The sequence below is a fragment of the Oncorhynchus kisutch genome, linkage group LG28 (assembly GCF_002021735.2).
Source record: "Oncorhynchus kisutch isolate 150728-3 linkage group LG28, Okis_V2, whole genome shotgun sequence".
NCBI classification, from domain to species: Eukaryota; Metazoa; Chordata; class Actinopteri; order Salmoniformes; family Salmonidae; genus Oncorhynchus; species Oncorhynchus kisutch.
The window spans coordinates 14,279,804-14,305,507 of NC_034201.2; the positions used below are offsets into that span (position 1 = coordinate 14,279,804).

At 40.6% G+C, this 25,704-nt stretch overlaps 2 protein-coding genes across 5 annotated transcripts in view; both read right to left on the bottom strand.

Annotated features, from left to right (window-relative positions):
- Positions 1-1,836: 1,836 nt before the first annotated feature.
- Positions 1,837-5,983, bottom strand: LOC109873498 (protein Wnt-11). Its single transcript, XM_020465163.2, has 5 exons — positions 4,803-5,983; positions 3,721-3,956; positions 3,323-3,600; positions 2,823-3,115; positions 1,837-2,670 (listed from the first exon to the last, which is right to left on the bottom strand). The coding sequence occupies exons 1-5, from the start codon at positions 4,874-4,876 to the stop codon at positions 2,496-2,498; spliced, it is 1,056 nt and encodes a 351-aa protein (XP_020320752.1). The 5' UTR covers positions 4,877-5,983; the 3' UTR covers positions 1,837-2,495.
- Positions 5,984-9,545: 3,562 nt separating this feature from the next.
- The window catches only part of LOC109873265 (ectodysplasin-A-like), a 63,059-nt gene continuing 46,900 nt past the window's right edge, over positions 9,546-25,704 (bottom strand). Inside the window, exons 3-8 of one of the 4 annotated variants that reach the window (XM_031807415.1) lie at positions 14,518-14,553; positions 14,059-14,244; positions 13,924-13,946; positions 13,783-13,834; positions 12,819-12,934; positions 9,546-12,144 (exon numbers count right to left, since the gene is read on the bottom strand). In XM_031807415.1, coding sequence (XP_031663275.1) covers positions 11,884-12,144; positions 12,819-12,934; positions 13,783-13,834; positions 13,924-13,946; positions 14,059-14,244; positions 14,518-14,553 — 674 coding nt within the window. In that variant the 3' untranslated portion in view covers positions 9,546-11,883. Of the gene's footprint in view, positions 12,145-12,812; positions 12,944-13,782; positions 13,835-13,923; positions 13,947-14,058; positions 14,245-14,517; positions 14,554-25,704 lie in introns of all 4 variants that reach the window. The other 3 variants (XM_031807414.1, XM_031807413.1, XM_020464897.2) reach the window with 3 other exon arrangements.

Below are 25,704 nucleotides of genomic sequence, written 5' to 3' on the forward strand. Positions count from 1 at the left end.
GGTCCCCAGATCCTCAAAAAATTATACAGCTGCACCTTGGAGAGCATCCTGACCGGTTGCATCACCGCCTGGTATGGCAGCTGCTCGGCATCTGACCATAAGGCGCTATAGAAGCTTTCTGCCACCCAGAAAGCTTCGATAGCACCTTATGGTCGGATGCCGAGCAGTTGGACCATGATAGTTTGTTGATGATGTGGATACCAAGGAAGTTGAAACTCTCGACCTGCTCCACTACAGCCCCATCGATGTGAATGGGGGTGTGTTCGGCCCTCCTTTTCCTGTAGTCCACGATCAGCTCCTTTGTCTTGCTCACGTTGAGGGAGAGGTTGTTGTCCTGGCACCACACTGCCAGGTCTCTGACCTCACTATAGGCTGTCTCTTCATTACTGCACGGCAAGCGGTACTGGAGCCCCAAGTCTAGGTCCAAAAGGCTCCTTAACAGCTTCTACCCCCAAGTCATAAGACGACTGAACAATTAATCAAATGGCCACCAGGACAATTTACTTTGACCCCACCCCTCTGTTTTTACACTGCTGCTACTCGTTATTTATTATCTATTGTATGCATAGTCACTTTACCCTACCTATATGTACAAATTACCTCAACTACCCTGTACCCCCGCACATTGACTCGGTACCGGTACCTCCTGTATATAGCCTCGTTATTGTTATTTTATTGTGCTACTTTTTATTTTATTTTTTACTTTAGTTTATTTAGTAAATATTTTCTTAAAGTCTATTTCTTGAACTGCATTGTTGGTTAAGGGCTTATAAAGTAAGCATTTCACGGTAAGGTCTACACCGGTTGTATTTGAGGCATGTGACAAATAATATTTTATTTGATCTACCCCACTTTTCAAATAAACATCAAAACGTTTTTTCCATTTCTGTCATCTGGGAGGAAATAAGAGGCTCACTCTAAACAAGGCTCTACAAGTGCAATTAATCTACTGGTTCCCTGGCCTATGTTTTACTCTGGGACAGTGGTCCTCTGGAAGTCCCATGAAGATGAATTGTGATTTTTTTTTAACCAGTCAATGAAAAACTAGTAAGTCATTTGAAACAGTATAATGTGTGCAACATGTCCCTCTCAATGCATCCCCCTCCCCATAGTGTAGGCAGAGCTAATTAGGCAGTAAGTCTACCCTTTCCACCGTACTGCAGTCTATACAATTCTATTCAATTTTAATCAATGATTGCACACTGATGAGTTTTTTTTCTGTAGTTAGCTCCTCAACACGGCAGGCTAAAAGGAAGCATGAGCTAATTTTGGAGGCAGCAAGAATTTAAACACCTGTTTATTTTGTAAATAGTCTCCATGGCTGCATGGGAGGGTTTCAAAACATGTGAAAGACTAACAACAGCCCTATTGTAAATACTTGTCCACACATTTCCACCAAATAGGACCTATGTGCTGCAACCATCAATCATATATGAAATACTCCAACACAGAAAGATAACCTTCGACCACTGACCAATTCCATATAATTTAGTTTGACAGTATTCATGTAATCTTCTTGTTCATAATAGTAATCAATCTTTAAAAGAAATAATGATGAGGCAGCTGTGGCACTTGCCTTAAATCTTTCCCTGAGATTGAAGTACCACTATCGACCTTTTAGCCACTGTGGATGGTATAAACAGCATGAACCTAACATTCGGTAGAAAGAATGAAAGTGTGGATTTGCTATTGTGTCATGTTACTACAGCCTCTGCTGCATAAATACTACTATTACTATTTGGTTTGCCAAAGGCAAATTAGGCTTACAAGTTTAGCAACACCTGCCATTGGCAGTCTCATACACAGATGGTTAAAACTTAACAAGACACATGTAACATTTTTGTGTAGTTTTTTAATAGAAATAAATATAAAATTGCACTTATGTACATCAACATGCCTAATGTATTAATAAAAACATAAAATACAGCTAAAATGTATTCTGTATGCCTATGATCAGAATGTACCTAAACTGAAGAGTATATGGCATTAGCCCCTTTGGACTAAAATGGACATTCAAATGAGATCAATCAGCTATTCTGCCTCTCATTTGGCAATTTAGTTAATGAGTAAGATGTAAATTGTTAAAAGCTTTTCAGTGTCAGTTGAACAACTTAAAGCTGACTGGACGGTTTGCATTTAGGGTACCTCCTTTGTAATCAATTCAACTAATCTTCTATTGAGGAACATGTTACTAATCAAGCATGAATAGCTAACAGCTCCCAATCAATCACATTTTCTCTTCAAGTAACACAATATTTTTCACAGTAGTGCCCTCCTCCAGTCTCTTTAAAACAGGTAACAGAGGAGTCCAGATCCATCTGTTTATCTTTGGTATTGTATGTGAGTTGTTCCTCTTGTTTTTTATTGTACTGTAGCCTGCAGACCACGTACTAAGACACGGGGAGTTAGGTCAGGTGACCTGGGCCAGCACAGCTTGACAAGATATGGTGGTTAAAATAGTGCTTCATGTTTACTCAAGTTTCTCTATGCAAAGTTTATTTGCATACATATCTCTCCACTGTCCTTTCACACCTCTTGCAGGTGACATAGCAGCACCAGTGATACTTGCACTGGCATCTCTCCACAATTCTCTCAGTGAAGGCATTGTAGCCGCGACCACAGCACATTATATTGCAACTCCCACTGTCGTTGGATGTCTTATTGCACTGTCTGGAGACAAAAAAATGATGTTCCAATCAATAAACCTCACTATATAACAAAAAAATATGAATGGGGGAGAGAATCAACTTAAGTTCGACCTTCGAAGTGTCAAAGGTACAGTAAAAATTACAATTTCCAATTTGAGAGAAACAAAGTCATACCTGTTCTGTGTGCCGAGTGAGCCATGCTTCTCATTGTATGTGCAGTAATCCGAAGAGCTGATCAGGTAGACCAAATCACTCTCTCTCACTGGTCGAAAATCCAACTCTCTGGGGACCAACTGCTTCCTTGTCCCAACATGACGATGGATCACCTTGGTGGCAGACAGGTACTTGGATTTGAGATCCATGGCAATGTGATTAATATCATGGAGGCCCTTCCAACATGTTTTGACAGAGCAGGACCCAGACACCCCATGGCATTTGCAATTGGTCTCCTGGGCATCAATAAGTGCCTGAAAGTAGAGCAAAAATAATATTAAAATGTGTTGCCACGTTTTGCAAATATTAATTATAGAATAGAATATGTTGTTTATCATGTTTTTTAAAAACTGTTAGCCAAACAGGAGTTCCATGAAAAACAATGGCACAATAACTTGTGAGTAATTATGCACGTGTATGCAACTGTTCATGTCATCGTGGAAATAAAATTCAACCATTACCTGTCTTCCAACTGCATTATTGTGCAAGTTCATCAGTCTGAACGGCTGAGAGCCAGATCTGCTGTTTCTCATCGGTGCATCAGAAAAAGCAGATCCCATTTGGAGACCATAGTGCAGGTTATCACCACATCCTCCCCATTTGAAGTCGGGCCCGGCCTGTTCAGCAGGGGCTGGGGCGCACGAGCAGCTGGGGAGCTCTCCAGAAGAGCAGGCTCTGGCGATGGAGTGACTCACTACGGCAGCAGCTAGTGAGAACACAAACGCAGACTCCCTGGTGCCTGCAATACAGTTAAATTAATGCAAGTCACAGAAAATCCCAAATCACATAATTGAATTGGCCACAATATATTATAACATTTTCAAGATAGGCCTACATTTCCAAAGGTTCTTTAGCTTACCCTTTGCTAAATCTGGTGTAAAACGAGGGGCTTTTTCAACAGAGGAACAGTTCCACCGCATGTCACCGAAGGTGTTCTGACATGTATTTTTGGTCATCTTGGCGGCGTGGACAATACTGTGCATCAACTCGATATTTCGCCGACAAAGTTGCAATTGCTCATGGGCCAACGCGTCTAGCAGCTTGCAATGATTAGTTTGATTCCAGCCTAAAGAACTCCCATTTACAGTAAGTCCACTGAAAAGATACAAAACTCATCAGCTATTTGATATGGCATATAGGTGTATCAACTGAACAAATAAAAGTCATGATTTTTTTTTTCAATAAATCGAATACAATTTTATTGGTAGCGTAGGCTACACATATTTTGCAGATGTTATTGCGGGTGTAGCGAGATGCGTATGTTTCTAGCTCCAACAGTGCAGTAATAGCTAAAAATACAACACAATACACACAAATCCCCCCCCAAATAAAATTAAAATAATTAAGAAATATAGAAACATTAGAACGAGCATTGGACATTATGGACAGTATATAAATATAAATGGTGTGTACTGCAGTAGTTATATAGGATGAGCCTTGACTAGAATACAGTATATACATAATAAGTGGGTAAAACAGTATGTAAACAAGGTAGCAGAGTAGCATAGGCCTCTGCTCTGAATAGATAGCCCGACATTGAACACTGGCCACTTCATATACTGTTTATATACTGTTATTTACTCACTGTAGGCTATATTCTGTATTCTCATCATAATATACCTACTACTATACATATAATTTTATTTTCCAAATTATATACTGTCTATACACACCACGTATTTATATTTAGGCTATAGTCCTATTCTTGATTCGGACACTGCTCACTCTAATATATCTACGTTGGATTGTTAATTGGACTCGTTCTGACATTTCTTGATTTCTTTCGTTTTTTTATTAGGCCATTTATGTATTTGTATTGTATTTTCTAGACATTCTCCTGCACATGTTTTTGCACCTGCTATAACACCTACAAATCTGTCTACACGACCAATACACTTTGATTTGATTTGACCTATAGCTACATACGAATGGAATACTTACAGCCAATATATAGCAGCAGAGCAGTTCGCGTTCACAATAAATGTCAATAGAAATAAATCCTTGTGGAATTTCATTGTAAACAAATGTGTGAATCCGCTGCCTAAACTGTAAAAACAAATTAAGCTCCAAACGACTCTTTTAGTAGTCCGATGTGATTATCCAGTGATAGTATTGTTTTATTTAGCCTATGAGTCTGGAGGTATGGCCCTACTATAAGATACAAGCCACTGGTGGTGTGACCTCAGCTCCAGGGAGTCTTCTTATGTCGCCGCTACGATAGCCACGCCCCATTAAATTGGCGATTTGTGAATGAACCATGGAATGAACACAGCTTCACGGATCAAATTCTAATTTTGTGAATTCACGGGGATGGAACTGTAACATATGCCTATTAGCAGTTATCCTATATATATAGCCTATGCATTTCAAAAGATGGCCCCTACATTTATGATGTTGTTGTTATAATACTGGTTAGCCTATGTGCCATTAATCATGATTGATTAAACTACAGCCATACAAAGTGTTAGACATGTAGGCTAAAGCGAGATAAAGCCATTCATTAACATGCTACACTTCTATTAACTAGCACTGGCCTAAAGTATTTTGAAGATTTCCCTTGAAAACACATCTGCAACATTCTAATCTAATCTGTGTGACAATCTGACAACATAACTTTTGCCAGTAAAATATTCTCAACAATTTTACAATAATATAAAATGCATGTTGGATCTCTGTGTTTATGTGATATCTGAAAGCCTATTTTGTAAACAGCCCATGAACTATGAGAATACCCTTGATAATTAGACCTCCCTAAATCGCTGAAATTGCGCAGATCCGTGATCGATGTCCAGATTAAGCGCGCGTCAAAGTGACATTACAACGTTCTAACTATGATTTTAAATTGGACTACAGGTTTGCTTCTTTACAACTTTTAACATCGCGGTAATCTAAGGTTATGCTTATCTTGTTGGGTGCGTGAGGTCCCGAGTTCAAATCCCCGACGAGCTTTCATTTTGCATGTCCTATGCTATGCACTGACCTAAATGTTCCTCAATAAATTAAACAGGTAGATTAGATGTAGGTATGTAAATGTCTCGAAACCAGTTATGTTTGGTCTACGTTAGATTAGTGGACAAACAAAACGATTGATACACCCTTGGTTTGTATATATTAACGACTGATCGGCAACGATTGACGGATTGACGGCGCTAAACAATTAGCTCAACTAATCCAATTAACATGGGCCATTATCGAGGAAGTAAATTATTCCTACAACCAATACAGGACAGAAGTATTTAACCATTCTCACAGTCTGATACTTCGATGCGTTTTCAAGTGTGTGTTTATATGTGCTATACACATTTGTCTCCTTGATAGAATCAGACTATAGCCTCCCTGAGCTGACAAGGTAAAAAAATCTCTCGTTCTGCCCCTGAACAAGGCATAACCCACTGTTCCTAGGCCGTCATTGTAAATAAGAATTTGATCGTAACTGATTTACCTAGTTTAAATAAAGGTAAAATAAAAATAGACTTATAATAAAGGCTACCCACTAAACCTTATCATCAATAAAACAGGGAATGATTAACAGGGATTTCACTAGCATGGTCAAATAAGAGAGTATAAACGGTTGATTATCTGCATGATGTATGAGCAGAGGATTAGTGGTTGAAAGAGCGTTTCCAGGGGATATCAGTGTGCCTTAGTGAGAAGATCATTCAAAATTGTGTTTATCTAACCACTATTATATTCCCTTGGTGAGATAGGATGACTTTTCTCTTATATGTAGTCTTATGGTAAGGCTTTGCCAGAATACTGTCAATGGGAACATGTAGAGGTAATGTTTTTTAAAATCTGTTTAAAGGAACTAGGGGTTCAGTGGTATTGCCACTCCTAATTTCACTATCATTGCTTCTACATTTGTATTACTCTATTCACAAATAATCAGCAAAGGATGGCGATTCAGTATTGTGCATGTAATATGTTCATATTTGTACTTTGATATACTGTATACCATTTATTCCTCAGTAGCCAATCCTAGCACCTTTTGGCAGAACCATCATTTCTGTTCACAGCCAAAACAAGAAATGCTCTGTAACCCCGTGGTGAGATTACTGATTTTCTAACATCAACAAGGCCCCTGAACAGCAGCACATTTCTGCCACTGTGTGCTAAGGGTTGTCTGTCTCATCAAGCTCAGTCTATCAGAAACACATCACCTCCATCTTTGAGGCTCATATTGCAGCTTCAGTATGTCCTCTGTTTTTGTTTTATCAGGTCAATGCTTTTCTTTATGCTTAAGGTTGTACGATTATTCTTTGGCTGATTGCTTGTTCCCATGTTGCATCTCTTAATACACTTGGTTGATTAACTCCAAGTCTCATTACAGAAACAAAATATTCACTGTCAAAACAAAACAAATGTTCTCTCCAGTGGGGCATGTGAGCTACTTTTGTCCAGCCTGGTCTCATAGAGTAGATGTAACATAGTAAACATAGATCTGGGACACTCAAATTAGTATATGTTATGTTTTGTGTGGTTACATAAGATAGAATGTTACTTAAGGCAAAAATGAAAATAGGGTGGTTGGTTGGGGTGGATGGGTAAGCGTATTATTTGAACATATAGGAAGCCCACACCTCTCATCAAAGCCAACACCTCTCATCACCCCGAGAACGCCATCCCCACAGTGAAGCATGGTGGCAGCATCATGATGTGGGGATGTTTTCATCGGCAGGGACTGGGAAACTGGTCAGAATTGAAGGAATGATGGATGGTGCTAAATACAGGGAAATTCTTGAGGGAAACCTGTTTCAGTATTCCAGAGATTTTAGACTGGGACGGAGGTTCACCTTCCAGCAGGACAATGGCCCTAAGCATAGCGCTAAAAGCAACACTCTAATGGTTTAAGGAGAAACATTTAAATGTCTTGGAATGGCATAGTCAAAGCCCAGACCTCAATCCAATTGAGAATCTGTGTTATGTCTTAAAGATTGCTGTACACCAGCAGAACCCATCCAACTTGAAGGAGCTGGAGCAGTTTTGCCTTGGAGAATGGGCAAGAATCCCAGTGGCTAGATGTGCCAAGCTTATAGAGTTATACCCCAAGAGACTTGCAGCTGTAATTGCTGCAAAAGGTTGCTCTACAAAGTAATTACTTTTTGGGGGGGTGAATACCTTCGCAAGCCACTGTACATTTACCATGTTACGTCTACCCCTGAGTGCAGGTTGTCATGTCTTGCTCTCACCTACCATATGTAATTCTGAATTGAAGGGTAGTTTATTTGCCACTCCTCTGCCCCCGGAACAGCCCCCCCCCTTCCCTCTGCCTCTTTCTGCTATGAGAACCAGGTGAGAACTATTCTACCCCAAAGCAAATCCTTCCTTTTGTTGTCCCCAGTTAGGAGTCTTGAGATGTGAGAAATCATTCATGTTTATGAAAGGTGAATTCTGAGGTGTGAACTGGCATGCAAAGGCTTGCCCTTCCTGTTCCTCTATTCATTCTTCTTAGAATGCTTATTCCTGGAATCCACCAAAGGAATGAGAGTATAGCCTACACACACAAAATTACAGATAGTGTGTATTGGGTGTTGGAGAGGCAGACGTTTGAAGTCTTTGCTAAAAGGGCACATTTACAACTGATAAGAGCAAATAGGCATTGATTTTAATTTCCTTCAAAATGACCTGACAAAAATGTCGAATCGTCCTATATTTTGGTTCTTCCCATATCAAATCAGGGTTCCAAAGTTATTAGTGAGTTTCAATCATTATTGCATTTTTACCAAATATTCATGGTACTGGTACTCAAATACATGCTCCTATGCCCCAAGTGTGTTTATTTATTACACTTAAATAATGAGTCTGTTTCTAAACTTTTCTGAATATGATTTCTTACCAAAAGGGGGCACTGTACATCAACAAAATGTGGCTCCAGTAATGGCGCCATAGTTGCCATTAGACAGGCTGGCATTACGCTGTACTTCAACGCATTCTTCTTCCTTTGCTGCTTAATTTAATGATGTGAACAGTTCATTCACTGTCCTTGATCTGCAGACAAGTAAAGGGAGGCCCCAGCCCAGTCTAACTCTGTGGAAAGACAATACAGTTTAGAATTTCTGGTAGTGGTGAAACAGAAGGATGGACTTTCCAGAGACATAGAATCCACATCTACTGTCTCAGTCAGAGCGTGAATGTATCATCTTTATCAGATGACAAAAAACACGTGTCAAAGATGGACTCCAGCTATTTTTGAACTTTTCCTGTTGAAAAACAGGAGTTGGCCATTCAAGGAGTTGCACTCGGATTTCATTGCCTTTCCCCCTTGCTTGCAGGAACAACAGCGCAACAGTGCCAGGTCATGAGGATACCTGGACCACCTATTGAGATGTGCCTTTTGTTAAGTAAATAAAGTCATAAATGAGGTGAAAAGGAGTGTGTTGTTTAACGCTGGTTACGCTTACACAGTCACACTATGTCCATGGCCCCCATGGGTGGAAAGGAAACAGCATCTAGCCTGCAACAAACCTGCTGAAAGTAACTTGTTGTAAGCTGCATAGAGTATATTTGCTGTATTTTAAAGACGCCATATATACCTTAGTATGTCAATATATACCCCAGTAGATCAATACAGTAGGATCTTCTTGTCACTTCTTTCTTTTAACATCTGCCATAAGTGTTGTTACAAAATACTATGTGAATCAAAACTGTGAATTAAAATAATAATAATAATATGAATCAATACAATTTACAAAAACAGAATTCTATTTTATATACATATTTACAATCACAACAGAGTATACAAATGTACATATTAGTCAACAAAGCAGGGAAACAATTATACCCTATTTACCTACAAACAATCCAAATCATTCATATCACAATACATACCACAATGTATTGAAACACTTAAACTAAAAAGTGTTTGAATGAAAAGGACTATAGCTACCAGAGTTTGGGACAATTCTATCTTGACTCAACTTGACTCAGGCATTGAATTTAATCACAAAGCATGAATTGGAGAATGAACACTGAATAAGCACTGAATTGAACCAAACTAATTCTGATTGCTACACAACTAAAGTAATACTACAAGAACATGGTACACTCACTGCCCTTTTTGTCAGGTTTCTAAACTGAAAGTTGTCATGTTTGATACCAACTCTTATTGCAGACATTATGGATGATGTAGAATTTCCATAATAACAGAAAAGTAATACACTTGAACTTCCCTGGGTAATGGTCTGATCTATCTTTCCTTCCATAACGGTTATCAAACTAATTCAAAACAACTGGACATGATTCTGCTTTTGTCACCAATTTTCCAGAAGGTTGACTGCATGGTGATTGACCAAACCCTGTAATATCTATAATACATGCACAGTGCAGAGCAGTTTCATAAACATCCAGAAACTGTAATGTTGACAGATAATCTGTGCCCTTAAATGCTTCCTTAAAGACTAATGTGTCCACTCACATATAAACATGAACACGCAAAGGAGTTATATGCTGAAAAATGTTTCGACTGTGTGTGATTATTCACAAAAGCTTCAAGCTGCCTATGTATATGGAAAGACAAAATTCCTCTGAGAAAAAGTGAAACACAAATGGCCTTCCAGAAACAGGACATGACTGGTTCAGCTCAAAGGGAATGACAAGTGAATTGGTTATTTCAAACAAACCAGAGCAGAACTAAATAAAGCAAAGAAATATAAATGGTGTCCATGACAAGCCTTGGGATCATGAACGGTCAACATAGTAACATGAAGAATGTCATTTTTAGGTCATGTTAGTAATTTGGAAAAATTAATCTACAGTATTAATCTGGGTGATTCCATATTTGACAAACAACTTCATTTCCAACCTAAAAGAAACATCCATAAAGACCTTGTTATTTAATAAGAGAGAGAGAAAGAGAGAGAGAGGTAGAGAGAGAGAGAGAGAAAGAGAGAGAGAGGTAGAGAGAGAGAGAAAGAGAGAGAGAGGTAGAGAGAGAGAGAGAGAAAGAGAGAGAGAGGTAGAGAGAGAGAGAGAGAAAGAGAGAGAGAGGTAGAGAGAGAAAGAGAGAGAGAGGTAGAGAGAGAGAGAGAGAGAGAAAGAGAGAGAGAGGTAGAGAGAGAGAGAGAGAAAGAGAGAGAGAGAGAGAGAAAGAGAGAGAGAGGTAGAGAAAGAGAGAGAGAGGTAGAGAGAGAGAGAGAGAGATATTTGCCTACAGATCAATCATTTGTTTTAATCAGTGCACATTCTAACAGAGAAATGTTTGTGCTTCAGCTGTGCATGTTCAAATCATCAGAGAACTCTCACACATTGTATTTCTATATTGTATTCAAACGCTTTTACAGTATGTACCCATGTTAGCTAACGACCTATATGACTCAGTGGATTGATACCACACCAACAATCACATTCACTTCTCCAAATAGGTTTAGTTTGGTAGATAAAAACAAGCATTCTACATTTGTTTAATAATGTATAATAGGTGTTTTATGTACTTTGTCATGACAGAGAGTTATTTTAGTGGAGACTTGAATGACTCCTGTCAACCTTGGTTTCTCAAGCATGTTATGATCAGGGAAACCAAGTTATTCCCTATAAATGCACTATTCTAGAATTAAAGCCTAATGTATTTTTCTTCCAAAAAAATCAGCAACTCCTCCCTTTCTTAATGCTTGACAAGTTGGGTGCATATTTGTCCATAATCAGCACCGAAGATCAGAGTCATCATCACTCTTTGGAAAGAATCTTCCACTCAGAGATAACAGGCAGTGGGTTAATATCATTACACCATTACACCCTAATATCAGGTAGGGTGGGACCTATCAGCTCAGTAGTAGCCTGAGGATGGGGCCTGGCCCAGCCTGAGGGTGGATACTGTATGTACTGTACATGTCAACTCAGGAGTAGGTGGGCCTTCTCATCTCCTCATTGGTCGATATGTGATAGATGGTGGTGATGGTTGTAGAGGCAGAGTAGAGTCGGTGGAGTCTCCCACAAACCATAGATAGATATGGTGGTTGAGGGTTGGGGCTGGTTGAGGGTTGAGTCCTGATTTGACAGTCAGTTTGGTGGGCCTGTGTCTGCTTCTTCAGGAGTGGCTGGCTGGGGGGGCCTCCCCAAGTCGGATGCTCCCCAGGAAGGTGGTGTGGTTGGTCATGCTAATGGAGGTGTCCTCGTACACCATCCTGATGGAGATCTTCTGCCGGGCACGCAGCAGACACACCCCAGCCGTGTAGCAGGTGTTGAACTTTCGCTGTCCAGTCTCGATGCTCCGTGTACAGCGCAGGAACGGCGTCTTGTCCACCATCACCTCATAGCTAGCAATGTCAGTGAAGTTGAGGTAGTAAACCTGGCAGTAGAAGTTATGTGGAGACAAACATGCTATAAATATTGTGTTTAATTCAGAGGGAATAACACAAATATGCACTCTTAGAAAAAAAGGTGCTATCTGGAACCTATAAGGGTTCTTCGGCCTTCCCCATTGAAGAACCCTTTCTGGTTCAAAGTAAGAGCGTGAGCATGCAGATAATGAACTAGACTACTTATATAACTTAATAGGTCATTAACAATGATTTTATTTACAATCATAAAATATAGCAGGCAGACTGGGAAAATTACCACAGAATAAGATCCACTTTGTACAAGGTGGGATCACATTGAAGGGCATGCAATACATTCACTTCACTCATCCAGACATTTCCCTCTGCAGCCAAGAGCACTGATAAAATCAACCACCTGGGTTCTGAGAAATGTAGCCTACAGTATGCCAAATAATTTCAATTGAATACTTGCAAAAGTCATTACATGGGGAAATCTAATTTGGATTTCTGAATAAGAATGTTTAGGCTCAAAGCTAAGGAGTCTTTATAGATGATGCCTTATTATTATAGGCCTTACAACAGACAATTGAGATATTTTGACCTAATCATTGAGATAGCATAATCAACTGGGACTGCAAAGAGAAAGGACGAGTGACATGCAGGCGACAGGAAGAGTTAGGCCCAAGACCATACTCACTTCTACCTGACTATAGATGAAGTAGGTACCATCTACCAGCACCTCCAGCTCCCCAGACCGCGAGTGCATCTTGAACACCTTGTGATGCATGGATATCATTTTCCAGTTTCTCAGTACGCCTTCTGAAAGATCTCAGCGTGAGAAAAGGGCAGTCACTTAACATCCGTCGTTGCCATACAATTACAGACAGGGTTCTTCATTGTTGCATTGTTAAAAAATAAACTACAGTAAATACAATGTGTGTGTTTTTCCTCCAGCAGTGAATGAATGTTTTTTATCTCCCCTTTTTCGTGGCATCCAATTGGTAGTTACAGTCTTGTCTCATCGCTGCAACTCCCGTACAGACAAAGGTCAAGAGCCTTGCGTCCCCCGAAACATAACCCAACCAAGCCGCACTGCTTCTTGACACAATGCCCACATAACCCGGAGGAAACACCGTACACCTGGCGACTGTGCACTGCGCCCGGCCCGCCGTAGGAGTTACTAGTGCACCATGGGACAAGGACATCCCTGCTGGCCAAACCCTCCCCTAACCCGGACGATGCTGGGCCAATTGTGCACCGCCCCATGGGTCTCCTGGTCACAGCTGGCAGTGACAGAGTCTGGACTCAAACCCAGAATCTCTAATGGCACAGCTAGCATTGCGATGCAGTGCCTTAGACTACTGCACCACTCGGGAGGCCTGTGAATTAATGTTTTAACTTATAGATGGGTGGGCTGTTTATCAACAAAACTGGTGTGTGTGCAACTGTGGAGCAAAACAGCTATCTGACTGTCCAGAATCATATCAACACAGAGACTTGTGCCCCATCGATGAGCACACATCTTTTTAGTGACCTTCTATTCACATTTATTCTTAGTGGAACAATGAACAAATAAGAGACTTCTTAAGAATGATTTCTGACAGTACATTCGGCTTGTTTTCATCCATTAAGTGATGTGACCAGAGGATCTAAAATTTAACTCTTACCTTCCTTGACCTGTATTGTTGTTTCCTGGCCTTGGAGATGTACCACAGCCGGCTGTAACACAACAAGAAAGAATACATTCCTCAAAAAAGTGGACATACATAAATACAATTAATCATCAGAACATTGAAAGGGTAACATACCTGGCTATCTCTGACTCTGCCCCCTGTACAGATTAAGAAACAATTACAATGTCAGTTTTTTTAATGAAAGGTTCAAAAACACAAATACATCTCAAATCAGGATTTTGGCCAAATGCAATGAAACTGAGGAGGTACCTGAGGGTCCTTGAAGACCAGGGGGTCCCTGTGGCCCTGGGGGTCCAGCAGGGCCTGGCGGTCCGGGTGGTCCTGAGGGACCCATGGCGTTGTTCCCAGGGATACCTGGGATGCCAGGAATACCTGGTGGCCCCTGTGGCCCTGGAGGGCCTGGGGGGCCAGGTGCACCCGGAGGGCCTTTCTTGCCTAAAAAAAAACAAGACATGGAAAAAATCTGAATTCGTGAGTACTATGAAATAAATGAAAATACAAACAACCTCCTCCTCACTGCACCATCACCTGTAGCAATGGAAGCGTTCACTTAAATTTTGCATCACCATGATGATGTGGATGGTGACACTTTGCTTCTTGAAGTATTTTGGGACTGTATTACCAGTGGACTAATGAAAGAAATACACAAATAGTTTTTGACAGAATTTAGGTGTAGATGTACAGTATAAATGATTTTGTGAACTTTACCTTTCTTCCTTTCTTTCCGTTTGTTTCCATGTGATTCTGAAAGAGATAGAACATACAGTTAGAGAGAATCAAACAAGTTAAGGTGGGTGCAGATGCAGTACAATACAGGTTGAAAACAGTCGTTCAGTCTTTTTGTTCTGTATCTATGGACCGGACCCAATGGCTGGCAAAGTTCTTATCCCTTACTTGCTAGCTAGCCAACTACGGCTAAGTTACAGTCACATCAAACAGTGCAGCCAGAATAACAACAGTAGCTGCATTTGTATTTGTTTAAGCTGTTTTCTAGTGACATTTATTTGGACACATCTATAACAATGAGCTAATAAGAAGCGATTTTGCCTGGCATAGAAAATGTGCTCTCTCGTCAGGACACTGATGTTCAGAGCAGCTAGCCAACAACACAGCAAACACAATCACTTGAAACTGAAGCTGGAAAGACTGCAAACTAGCAGCTCCTCAATTCGTTTGACCTTTTTTCAATTGGCATTTCTTTGTATATATCCCAAAAATTATGCCAACTGATTCATAATTTCAACTGTCTGAGAATCGCTGCCTACCTGTCTGTCTGGCCCCAACTCCCGACACTTCATTACTATGGGACAGCTGGAGTTCGAATTTGAATATGGAAACAATGTTGCAATTGTCGGAGAGACAGGCAGCAAGGTTTATACAAATCTCCGCTGTAGAAATCTAAATATTAGTCTAAAAGAAATGTGAGATAATGTGTAGAGGATTTTTATAGTGGAGATCAAGTTTATAAATTGCCTGGCTGGGCTGATGAAACAGTGGATTGCCCAGTCAGATGGAACAGAGTAAATAGGCCTTTTAAAGTTATAGATTTAGCCCGTGGTAACTTGTGGAATAGTCACTGGCTGGAATGTGGTTTCAACCAATAAACATTCAGGATTAGACCCACCCGTTGTATAATTAAAAATATAGAGTCATATATTACTGTAGAGGCATGTAGAGCAAATTATTAGAGTTAGCTTGAGGTGGTTTGTGCCTAACACAAGGTGAACCAAACTGAAAAGGAATCAACATGCTATTGTCCTGAAATGAATACGATTTACTCTCAACAAATACGATTTAAAAATGGTCTGTCCATAAAATTAGAAGGCGTAGTTTTCTGAGGACAGCCATTATCTCTCCATTCCTTGTATATGTACTGTATCAAGATAACGTCTTGAGACATAAATAGATTTTCTCCTAAAAAATCTTTCATGAGTGATAAAAAATCTGGAACACGTTAGGAGTGAAAAAACAGAAATGCCAAAAGTCTTTGTATCACAGACGAGCAGGAGGTGGTCTGAGAGTAATTATAATTGAAAGACTCAGGAATTTTACTGATTTGAGGAAAATATCTCTAAAGGTGGTTTTCATTGTTTATACTGCTGTATGTTGCAGTTAGGGTTGTAAAGATACCGGTAATTTACCAAAGTTACCGGAAACTTCATTTTGGTAATGAAGAGAAAATATATGACAATCTATCGTAACTTTGGTCATTTATACTTAAATAACTTTTAAAAAATTTATTCATATATTGCATTAATTTATTATATCTATTACATGAGTTCTAGAGAAAATAGCCTAATTAATGAAAATATCTTCTAATCAACAATGGCATTATATTTGATTCACTTTGCAACTCTTCAAACTATTGCCTGTGTTCACAACCACCAGTTTGACGTCAAAATATTGACATAGTAAAATAAATAAAAGTGTGTAAAAAATGTATAAAGAATATTTCATGCTGAAACCCTCATATTAACATCATTGATATTCACTAAGTTGATGGTTTATATTTAGGATAATGTTTTACAGCTTTGTCATTCTATTTTTAATTTTAAAATGATTTATTTTTCATGTGATTAACCCACACAGTGGGCAAGAGATAATTATAGACGACTGAAGTACTCAAAAGGGCCACTAGATGTCTTGTGATGGATTACATAAAATCCTTGAAAGATACCAAAATTCTGGAAGTTTATTTGTCAACGTCTAAAGTTTCCAGTAATATACCCTCCTTTTGCAACCCTAGTTGCAGTTGCGTTGGCTATGTCAAACAACACAAACAGAGAGTTTGAGTTTGCCATCCTTTGAGAAGCTTTTCTTCCATGTTTTGACATGGAATGAAAAGAACCTAAGAGCATTGTGTGTTACATGCGTCATAAAAACAACTTTCAAGAAAGCAAATCTGGAGACATGTCACATTCCAAAAGTTAGAGGAATATTTTCGAACAGACTTTCAGAAAGAAATGACTTTCAAGAGATGTTCAAAAATCCCAATCATTGTGCCCATGAAGGCCATGAGTAGCCTGACAATTCACACTAAATTCTTCGGCTGATCTGTCGTTTGCTACATACTTCAGTTTGAGACTGCCATCATTGAAGTCGGTTGTGGTGATAAGGAGCATGAGGGGCATTGTACAAAACTAAACAAAGTCATCAGCAATTGGATCGTCTCTAACCAATCAGAGTATCAAAGCCAATTACACATTTTAAAACTGCTGCTTCACCATGTGTGTTCTGGCTCTGGCCCAACCAATCGGTTTCAGGACCAATCAGATGGCCCAAATTTGTTCGCATTTGGTTAAGGGTCGAGGAGGTACTCAAATCCAGACTCATTGCGGAGAAGAAACTAACATCTGTGGACGTAGCGTTTGGCCAGAGCATTTGGCCAGAGTTTGGGTAGCCAGGCAAGCCCATGAGGGCCCTGTTTTTAAAAACACTTGTTATTAATTAATAGTGAGAGATGCTGTGCCACTGTGCCCACTGCAGTGGCACTGTGGTATATTTGGAGCTGTTTCTTTGTATAAGAGTGTGTTAGGGTTTCCCGAAAACAAATTCCCTAACCACAGCTTTCATAGTTGTCAGGTACTGCATGGGACTGACTGAACACAATGTAATTCATGTTAGGACTCCAAAAACAATAAGACTTGGATGTTACTGGACCCGTATCACAGTCTAGGATGGACAGTCAAAGTAAAATGGCCTGTAATGACTGCACAGCACACATCATTTCTTGTAGTTGAATTGCAAGAATGGACCCATCCAAAGCGCAGCAATTATACAATTTGCTCAACTCATATAAACAACATTTGTGCAGCAACTAAGTGAAAATACGCAAGAAGACTGTTAACGACACTGTAAAACCTGTGATATACATGTGTGCCTGTTTGTCTTAGAAGTCTTTTTTCAATAAATGTCATCATTTTGCTGTTTTAATTACCATTGTTTCTTAATGTTGTCTAGATGTCTTCTCACCCAATCTATTTTTCTCAATTCATAAGCGTTCAAAAGTATGAAGAACAATATGCTTAAGACACTAGCTTTCAAGTTTGTATTTATTCCAGATGACTTTCTTTCCAAATGAGTTCAATAGTTTCTTTGATGAGCAAGATAAATGTATACCATGGCTAACTATGCATCCGAATGGTGAATAACTCTACAGTGAAGACGAAAAGAATTGACCGTACACGGAACAGACTCCAAAACATTCCAATTCACTGGATCTTCCTTTGGTTTGTCAAAAGTGCATACAGGCCCAACTGTGCTAAATTATCAAAAACTTTACACGCAGGAACTATATTGTATAAAGAAGATAGAAGTGCTCCTCATATTAAGGGAAACTGTCCACCTACAGAACCACCCAGTAATTCATCTGCTCAAAATCCTAGCAAAGAAATCGCTGAATTGGTCATAGCAAGAAAAGAGCCAAAATGAGAATTACTCATTAAACAACTTACACATTTGTTGGATCAGTGATAACACTTTTTACATTTTTTTCATTGGCAGCCATATAGGAAATGACTGTTTTACTGGAAAGAGGATTAGAAAGCTAGGAGCACAGTTGATTTCACCAACTTCTATAGATTCACAATCTAGAGCATTCTTTCAGGCTGCATCGCCTGGTACTGATGCGTTGGGCTGTACCGCCTGGTACTGCAACTACTTTTCCTGCAACAGCATGGCTCTCCAGAGATGGTGCGGTCAGCCCAACGCATCACCGGGAAACACTGCCTGCCCTCCAGGACATCTACAGCACCCGGTGTCATAGGAAGGCCAAGAAGAACCTAAGGCACCGAGCCACGGTCTGTTCACTCTGCTACCATCATGCAGACAGAGACAGTACAGGTGTATCAAAGACAGGACAGAGAGACTGAAAAAACAGCTTGTTCAACAGACCATCACTAGTCAGCCACTGCCCGATACTCTGCCTGGCACCTTTGAGACTGTCACTAGCCCGCTACCACCTGGTACTCCCCTGCACCTTAAAAACTGTCACTAGCCCGCTACCACCTGGTACTCCCCTGCACCTTTGAGACTGTCACTAGCCCGCTACCACCTGGTACTCCCCTGCACCTTAAAGACTGTCACTAGCCCGCTACCACCTGGTACTCCCCTGCATGTTAAAGACTGTCACTAGCCCGTTACCACCTGGTACTCCCCTGCACTTTAAAGACTGTTACTAGCCCGCTACCACCTGGTACTCCCCTGCAACTTAGAGACTGTCACTAGCCCGCTACCACCTGGTACTCCCCTGCAACTTAGAGACTGTCACTAGCCCGCTACCACCTGGTACTCCCCTGCAACTTAGAGACTGTCACTAGCCCGCTACTACCTGGTACTCCCCTGCAACTTAGAGACTGTCACTAGCCCGCTACCACCTGGTACTCCCCTGCAACTTAGAGACTGTCACTAGCCCGCTACCACCTGGTACTCCCCTGCAACTTAGAGACGTCTGCGCCATGTACAGTGCGTTCAGAATGTATTCACACCCCTTGACTTTTCCCACATTTTGTTGCGTTACTGCAATTAAAAATTTATTCAATTTACGATTTTGTGTCAATACCCCACACAATGTCAAAGTGGAATTATGTTTTTTGAATTTTTCTACTATTTACAGTGCCTTGAAAAACCATTCATCCCCCTTGATGTTTTTCCTATTTTGTTACATTTACAACCTGTAATTTAAATAGATTTTCATTTGGATTTCAAAATATACACAAAATAGTCCAAATTGGTGAAGTGAATAAAAAAAAAAATCTTGTTTCACAAAATTCAAAACAATAAAAAACGAAAAAGTGGTGAGTGCATACGTACTGTATTCACCCACTTTGCTATGAAGCCCCTAAATAAGATCTGGTGCAACCAATTACCTTCAGAAGTCGCATAATTAGTTACGTAATTAAAGTCCACAATTTAAGTGTGTGTGCAATCTAAGTGTCACATGGTCTGTCACATGATCTCAGTCTATATACACCTGTTCTGAAAGGTCCCAGAGTCTGCAACACCACAAAGCAAGGGGCACCACCATGCAAGCGACACCATGAAGACGAAGGAGCTCTCCAAACAGGTCAGGGACAAAGTTGTGGAGAAGTACAGATCAGGGTTGGGTTATAAAAAAATATCTGAAACTTTGAACATCCCACGGAGCACCATTAAATCCATTATTTAAAAATTGAAAGAATATGGCATCACAACAAACCTGCCAAGAGAGGGCCGCCCACCAAAACTCACGGGCGAGGCATGGAGGGCATTAATAAGAGAGACAACAAAGAGACCAAAGATAACCACGAAGGAGCTGCAAAGCTCTACAGTGGAGATTGGAGTATCTGTCCATAGGACCACTTTAAGCCGTACACTCCAGACCCACTCCACAGAGCTGGGCTTTACAGAAGAGTGGACAGAAAAAAAGTCATTGCTTAAAGAACAAAATAAGCAAACATGTTTGGTGTTCGCCAAAAGGCATGTGGGAGACTCCCCAAACATACGGAAGAAGGTACCCTGGTCAGATGAGACTAAAATTGAGCTTTTTGGCCATCGAGGAAAACGCTATGTGTGGCGCAAACACCTCCCATCACCCCGTGAACCACATTCCCACAGTGAAGCATGGTGGTGGCAGCATCATCGGCAGGGAATTTGAAACTGGTCAGAATTGAAGGAATTGATGGATGGCGCTAAATACAGGGAAATTCTTCAGGGAAACCTGTTTCAGTCTTCCAGAGATTTGAGACTGGGACGGAGGTTCACCTTCCAGCAGGACAATGGCCCTAAGCGCATACTGCTGAAGCAACACTCGAGTGGTTTAAGGGGAAACATTTAAATGTCTTGGAATGGCCTAGTCACAGCCCAGACCTCAATCCAATTGAGAATCTGTGTTATGACTTAAAGATTGCTGTACACCATTGGAACCCATCCAACTTGAAGGAGCTGGAGCAGTTTTGCCTTGAATAATGGGCAAAAATCCCAGTGGCTAGATGTGCCAAGCTTATAGAGACATACCCCAAGAGACTTGCAGCTGTAATTGCTGCAAAAGGTGGCTCTACAAAGATTTAATTTTGGGGGTTGAATAGTTATGCACGCTCAAGTTTTCTGTTTTTTTGTCTGCCCAGGGAGGTGAATACTTTCGCAAGCCACTGTAATTACAAATGAAAAGCTGAAATGTCTTGAGTCAATAAGTATTCAACCCTTTTGTTATGGCAAACCTAAATAAGTTCAGGAGTAAAAATGTGCTAAACAAGTCACATAATAAGTTGCAGGGACTCCCTCTGTGTTCAATAAGTAAGGGATAATCAACGAGGGTCTATGTGTTCTATGGAAAAAATTATAAATTACGTGGAGGGTGTAGCGGAGTGGAACTTACCTTTCACGGAGTTGCATTGTCTTTCATTAAACGAATAGAGCCCCGAGTTGATTATCCCTTTCATACCATGGCTATAATCTAACAGATTTGCTGCTACTAATGTGTTAATTTGCAGGTAAAAATGTTTTCAAGTTCCACTGAAGTAGCTAGCAAGTTTACTAGATAGCTACAATAGTCGGCGTGGTAACCAAACAAACAGACTTGCAAGTTTAGCTAATCAAACCATCAGTCCTACCTAGCTTGCCATTATAAACAATTGAATTCAACAATGCAAATAATATATTCAATTCGACAAAAGCAGCTCAAACATAGAACATGTAAGAATGAACTATAGCCATTCAATTCTACAGTGCAAATATACTGTGTGTTATAGGGAAATAATGCACACTCCAGAATGCCCTTCAAGCCAATCAGAAAAAAGTATTCAACAATGCTATGGTATAATAATGTTTAACATCATTATGAATGACTACCTCATCTCTGTACCCCTCACGTGCAATTATCTGTAAGGTCCCTCAGTCGAGCAGTGAATTTCAAACACAGATTCAACCACAAAGACCAGGGAGTTTTTCCAATGCCTCACAAAGAAGGGCACCTATTGGTAGATGTGTAAACATCTGAGCGTACTGAAGTTATTAATTACACTTTGGATGGTGTATCAATACACCCATTCACTACAAAGATACAGGCGTCCTTCATAACTTAGTTTCCGGAGAGAAAGGAAACCGCTCAGGCATTTCACATTGTAGTTACTACACAATACTAACCTAAATGACAGAGTGAAAAGAAGAAACCCTGTACATCATACAAATATTTCAAAACATGCATCCTACTTGCAATAAGGCATTAAAGTAAAACTGCAAAATGTGACAAAGAAATTAACTTTACATCCGGAATACAAAGCGTTATGTTTGGGGCAAACACAACACAACACATCACACAGTACCACATATTTTCAAGCATGGTAGTGGCTGCATCATGTTATGGGTATGCTTGCAATCGGCAAGGACTAAGGAGTTTTTTTTAGGATAAAAAGAAACAGAATAGAGCTAAGCACAGGCAAAATCCTAGAGGAAAACCTGGTTCAGTCTATATCGATTCTAATATCGATTGACTCAGGGGTGTGGATACTTATGTAAATGAGATATTTCTGTATTTCATTTTCAAAAATGTGCTAAAATGTCTAAAAACATGTTTTCACTTTGTCATGGTGTATTGTGTGTCGACGGTTGAGAAAATACATCTATTGAATACATTTTGAACTCAGGCTGTAACACAACAAAATGTTGGAATAAGTCAACGGGTATGAATACTTTCTGAAGGCACTGTATATAGAAACATTGAACACTGGTCACTTTAACAATGTAACGATATGCGCTGAGAGTCGGATGTTTTAATAAATAAATGGAACACAAATCAAGAAAAACGGACAACGCACAGACATGAAACAGAAACAATGACGACTGGGGAAGAAACCAAAGGGAGTGACATATAAAGGGCAGGTAATCAAGGAGGTGATGGAGTCCAGGTGAGTGTCATTATGTGTGTAACGCTGGTGACAGCCCTAACGCGCAGCCTGGAGACCAAGAGGCCGGAGAGGGAGCACACGTGACAGTACCTCCTCCCCAACGTGTGGCTCCAGCCGCAGGAAGATGACGATCCCAGGGACCAGCAGTGGACCTGTCACCTCTGCGGAGGTGCAGAAACCTGACAAACCGGCTGAGGAGTGAGTGCCTGATGACCCGGCTGAGACCTCCCCAGTTGCCACGGTTGAGGCACAGGAACCTGTTCACCCAGCTTAGGCATGGGAGCCTACAAACCGGCTGAGGCCTCCCAGGTAGCTCCGGCTCCAACACTCAGACCGACATCACAAAAAAAACACTCCCTGATGCTTCCCTTTGTTGAGTCGTCATTCTGTAACGTGTGTGCTGAGAGTCAGGAAGCAAGTTCAGGTAGTGAGTGTTTTAATAAATAAACGTAACATAATACCAAACACGAACAATGCACAGACATGACACTGGAACAGAAACAATGACGCCTGGGTAAGGAACCAAAGGTAGTTGTCATGTTGGTATGAAAGATCAGGAGACAGGCACAGTGTGTAAAATTACGTGTGTATTGTTATTGTATTGCTAGATACTATTGCACTGTAAGCATTTTGGCTACACCTGCGATATCATCTGCAAATCTGTGTACGCGACCAATAAACTTTGATTTGAGATTTTTAAAAAGCCTTCAGCAACCTCACAGTGTAACCGGTGTGAAATGGCTCGCTAGTTAGTTGTGCGCACTAGTAGCGTTTCCATCGGTAATGTCACTCACTTTGAGATCTTGAAGTAGTTTTTTCCCTTGCTCTGCGAGGGCCGTGGCTTTTGTGGAGCAATAGGTAACGATGCTTTGTGGGTGACTGTTGTTGTTGATGTGTGCAGAGGGTCCCTGATTCAAGTCCAGGGTCAGGCATGGAGAGTGATGGAAGCAATAGGCCTACTGTTACATTGGCACCGTAATCCGTTGCTGCGGCAAAGGGGGGGGTGAGTGTAAGCAGTGTGAAATGGCTAGCTAGTTAATGATACGCACTAGCAAGGTTTCAATTGGTGACGTCACTCGCTCTGAGACCATGGAAGAAGTTGTTTCCCTTGCTCTGCAAATGTTGTGGATTTTGTGGATTGGTAAGGATGCTTCTTGGGTGACATGTTGATGTGTGCAGAGGGTCCCTGGTTTGAGCCCAGGTTGGGGCAAAGAGAGGGACAGAAGCAATACTGTTACATCAGCACACAGATAGTTCGAAAAAAACATATGTTGATTAATCATCAATCAGGTAAAATATTTGTGCTCTATATTTTTATATCAGTACCAAAATAACCATATGCATAGACCCTATGTGAGAAAGTACAACAATATGTCTATTTTCACTGAGAAGTTCTGTGTATATTGACAGATTGTACTATGTGTTTAATGTTGGACTTAACACTCCTTTGCTTGGTTTGGATGAAACATGCAATAGTTGGAGAGTGAGACGGAATCACTGATGCTTAAAAAACAATCTCTCCTCCATCCCAAGTGTGTCTGCTTACTTTCACGACTGTACTATATCAGTCAACATGGATAGTTTGTTACCAGTAGATAGATAGTTGCAGTAAAGATTTGCCCTTTCAATCTATAGCCATAAGTATGTTTTAAGTTCAGGTTGTCAGCCACAAAATGTTGTCACGAAAGATCAACATGCCCACAGCATTGAACATACCCTGCCTTGACAATAGACTAGCAATACATGTTGCTGAAGAAATCGTGGTCATTTTCAGCATCATACATCATACAACAAGAATAAACTTGTTGCTGGGGAGCACATGATGATCACTCCAACCCATCACCCTGGTACAGGTCCTTGGTCAGATGAGCTCCATTACGCACGCGCCCATGCGCACACACACACACACACACACACACACACACACACACACACACACACACACACACACACACACACACACACACACACACACACACACACACACACACACACACACACACACACAGCTCATAACTCAGCTGTTTTTACAACAGGTGTCCCCACTTAAGCACATGGCTCAGCACAGCCTCTAGAGGTGCACAAGGAATTTTATGGGTGGGGATATGGGTAATAAATACTGGTCAATGTGTTATGGAGAGGCAGGGGAACAAAACAACAAAGAGAGAGAACAAGGCTGTCCCCAGTGTGACACAGCTCTAATGGCCGTACAGTCATGAGAATTGATTTCTGAAAAGAATCCCCATCTGTAAACAGATTGTGACAAAAAAGTGGTAAAATGCTTTAATGAATGGAACAAATTAGCATCAAAGAGGGCCAACATTGAAAACACATTTTCACAACACGTACTACAAAAACACATCTGCTGTGAAATGGCTTGCAAAGGCAAACTGCATATTTATGAAGGCAAAGTGCATCTGACATGAAAGAGAAATTATTATTTTGGCAAATGCTTCAGTACCAGCTCCTTTGGTCTGATAACGCAGAGGGCTCTTTCAAGTCCTCTCCCAGGGCCAGCTGATTGACTTCCATCATTAACACATCCAGTAATGGTTAAACAGCTGAGGACTGCTGTATCCCACACTGTAGTGTTAACTGTTTACCATCAAAAGGTACACATGGTCCTTAGGTCGGTCTACCATTTGGAATCAATACAAAACATTTGCACTGGGGTAACCTCAGTTATTTTGGTTACATGTGACAGACACTGTTCTTACTAGCAGTTTGCACAGTCTGGCATATGTCAGATGTCACATCACACTGCCAGAAGCATATTTAGCTATGATGTTGGTTAGCATCCCAGCTAGCACATAACGTTGTGAGAACCATATGTTTCTTAGAACTTGGTGAGAGAGTGGTTGTCATATGGTTATTTTGTATACGACCTTCCCACAACCTTCTGGGAATGGTGCAGGATTGTTGCTTGGCTTTGGAACATTCTCAGCACATTTAAGGAACTGGACAAAAAAAACACGATTTTCTGGGGTATTTTATTACTATAACAGAAGGTTAT

Bases quoted from the DNA above. Each gene is read 5' to 3' on its own strand.
- LOC109873498 (XM_020465163.2), bottom strand. From the start codon at position 4,876: ATGAAATTCCACAAGGATTTATTTCTATTGACATTTATTGTGAACGCG. The intron at 3,116-3,322 runs GTAATGGTTGAA...CTCTACTTTCAG, and splicing joins ATAATGCAGTTGGAAGACAG to GCACTTATTGATGCCCAGGA. The intron at 2,671-2,822 runs GTATGACTTTGT...TTTTGTCTCCAG, and splicing joins TCACTCGGCACACAGAACAG to ACAGTGCAATAAGACATCCA.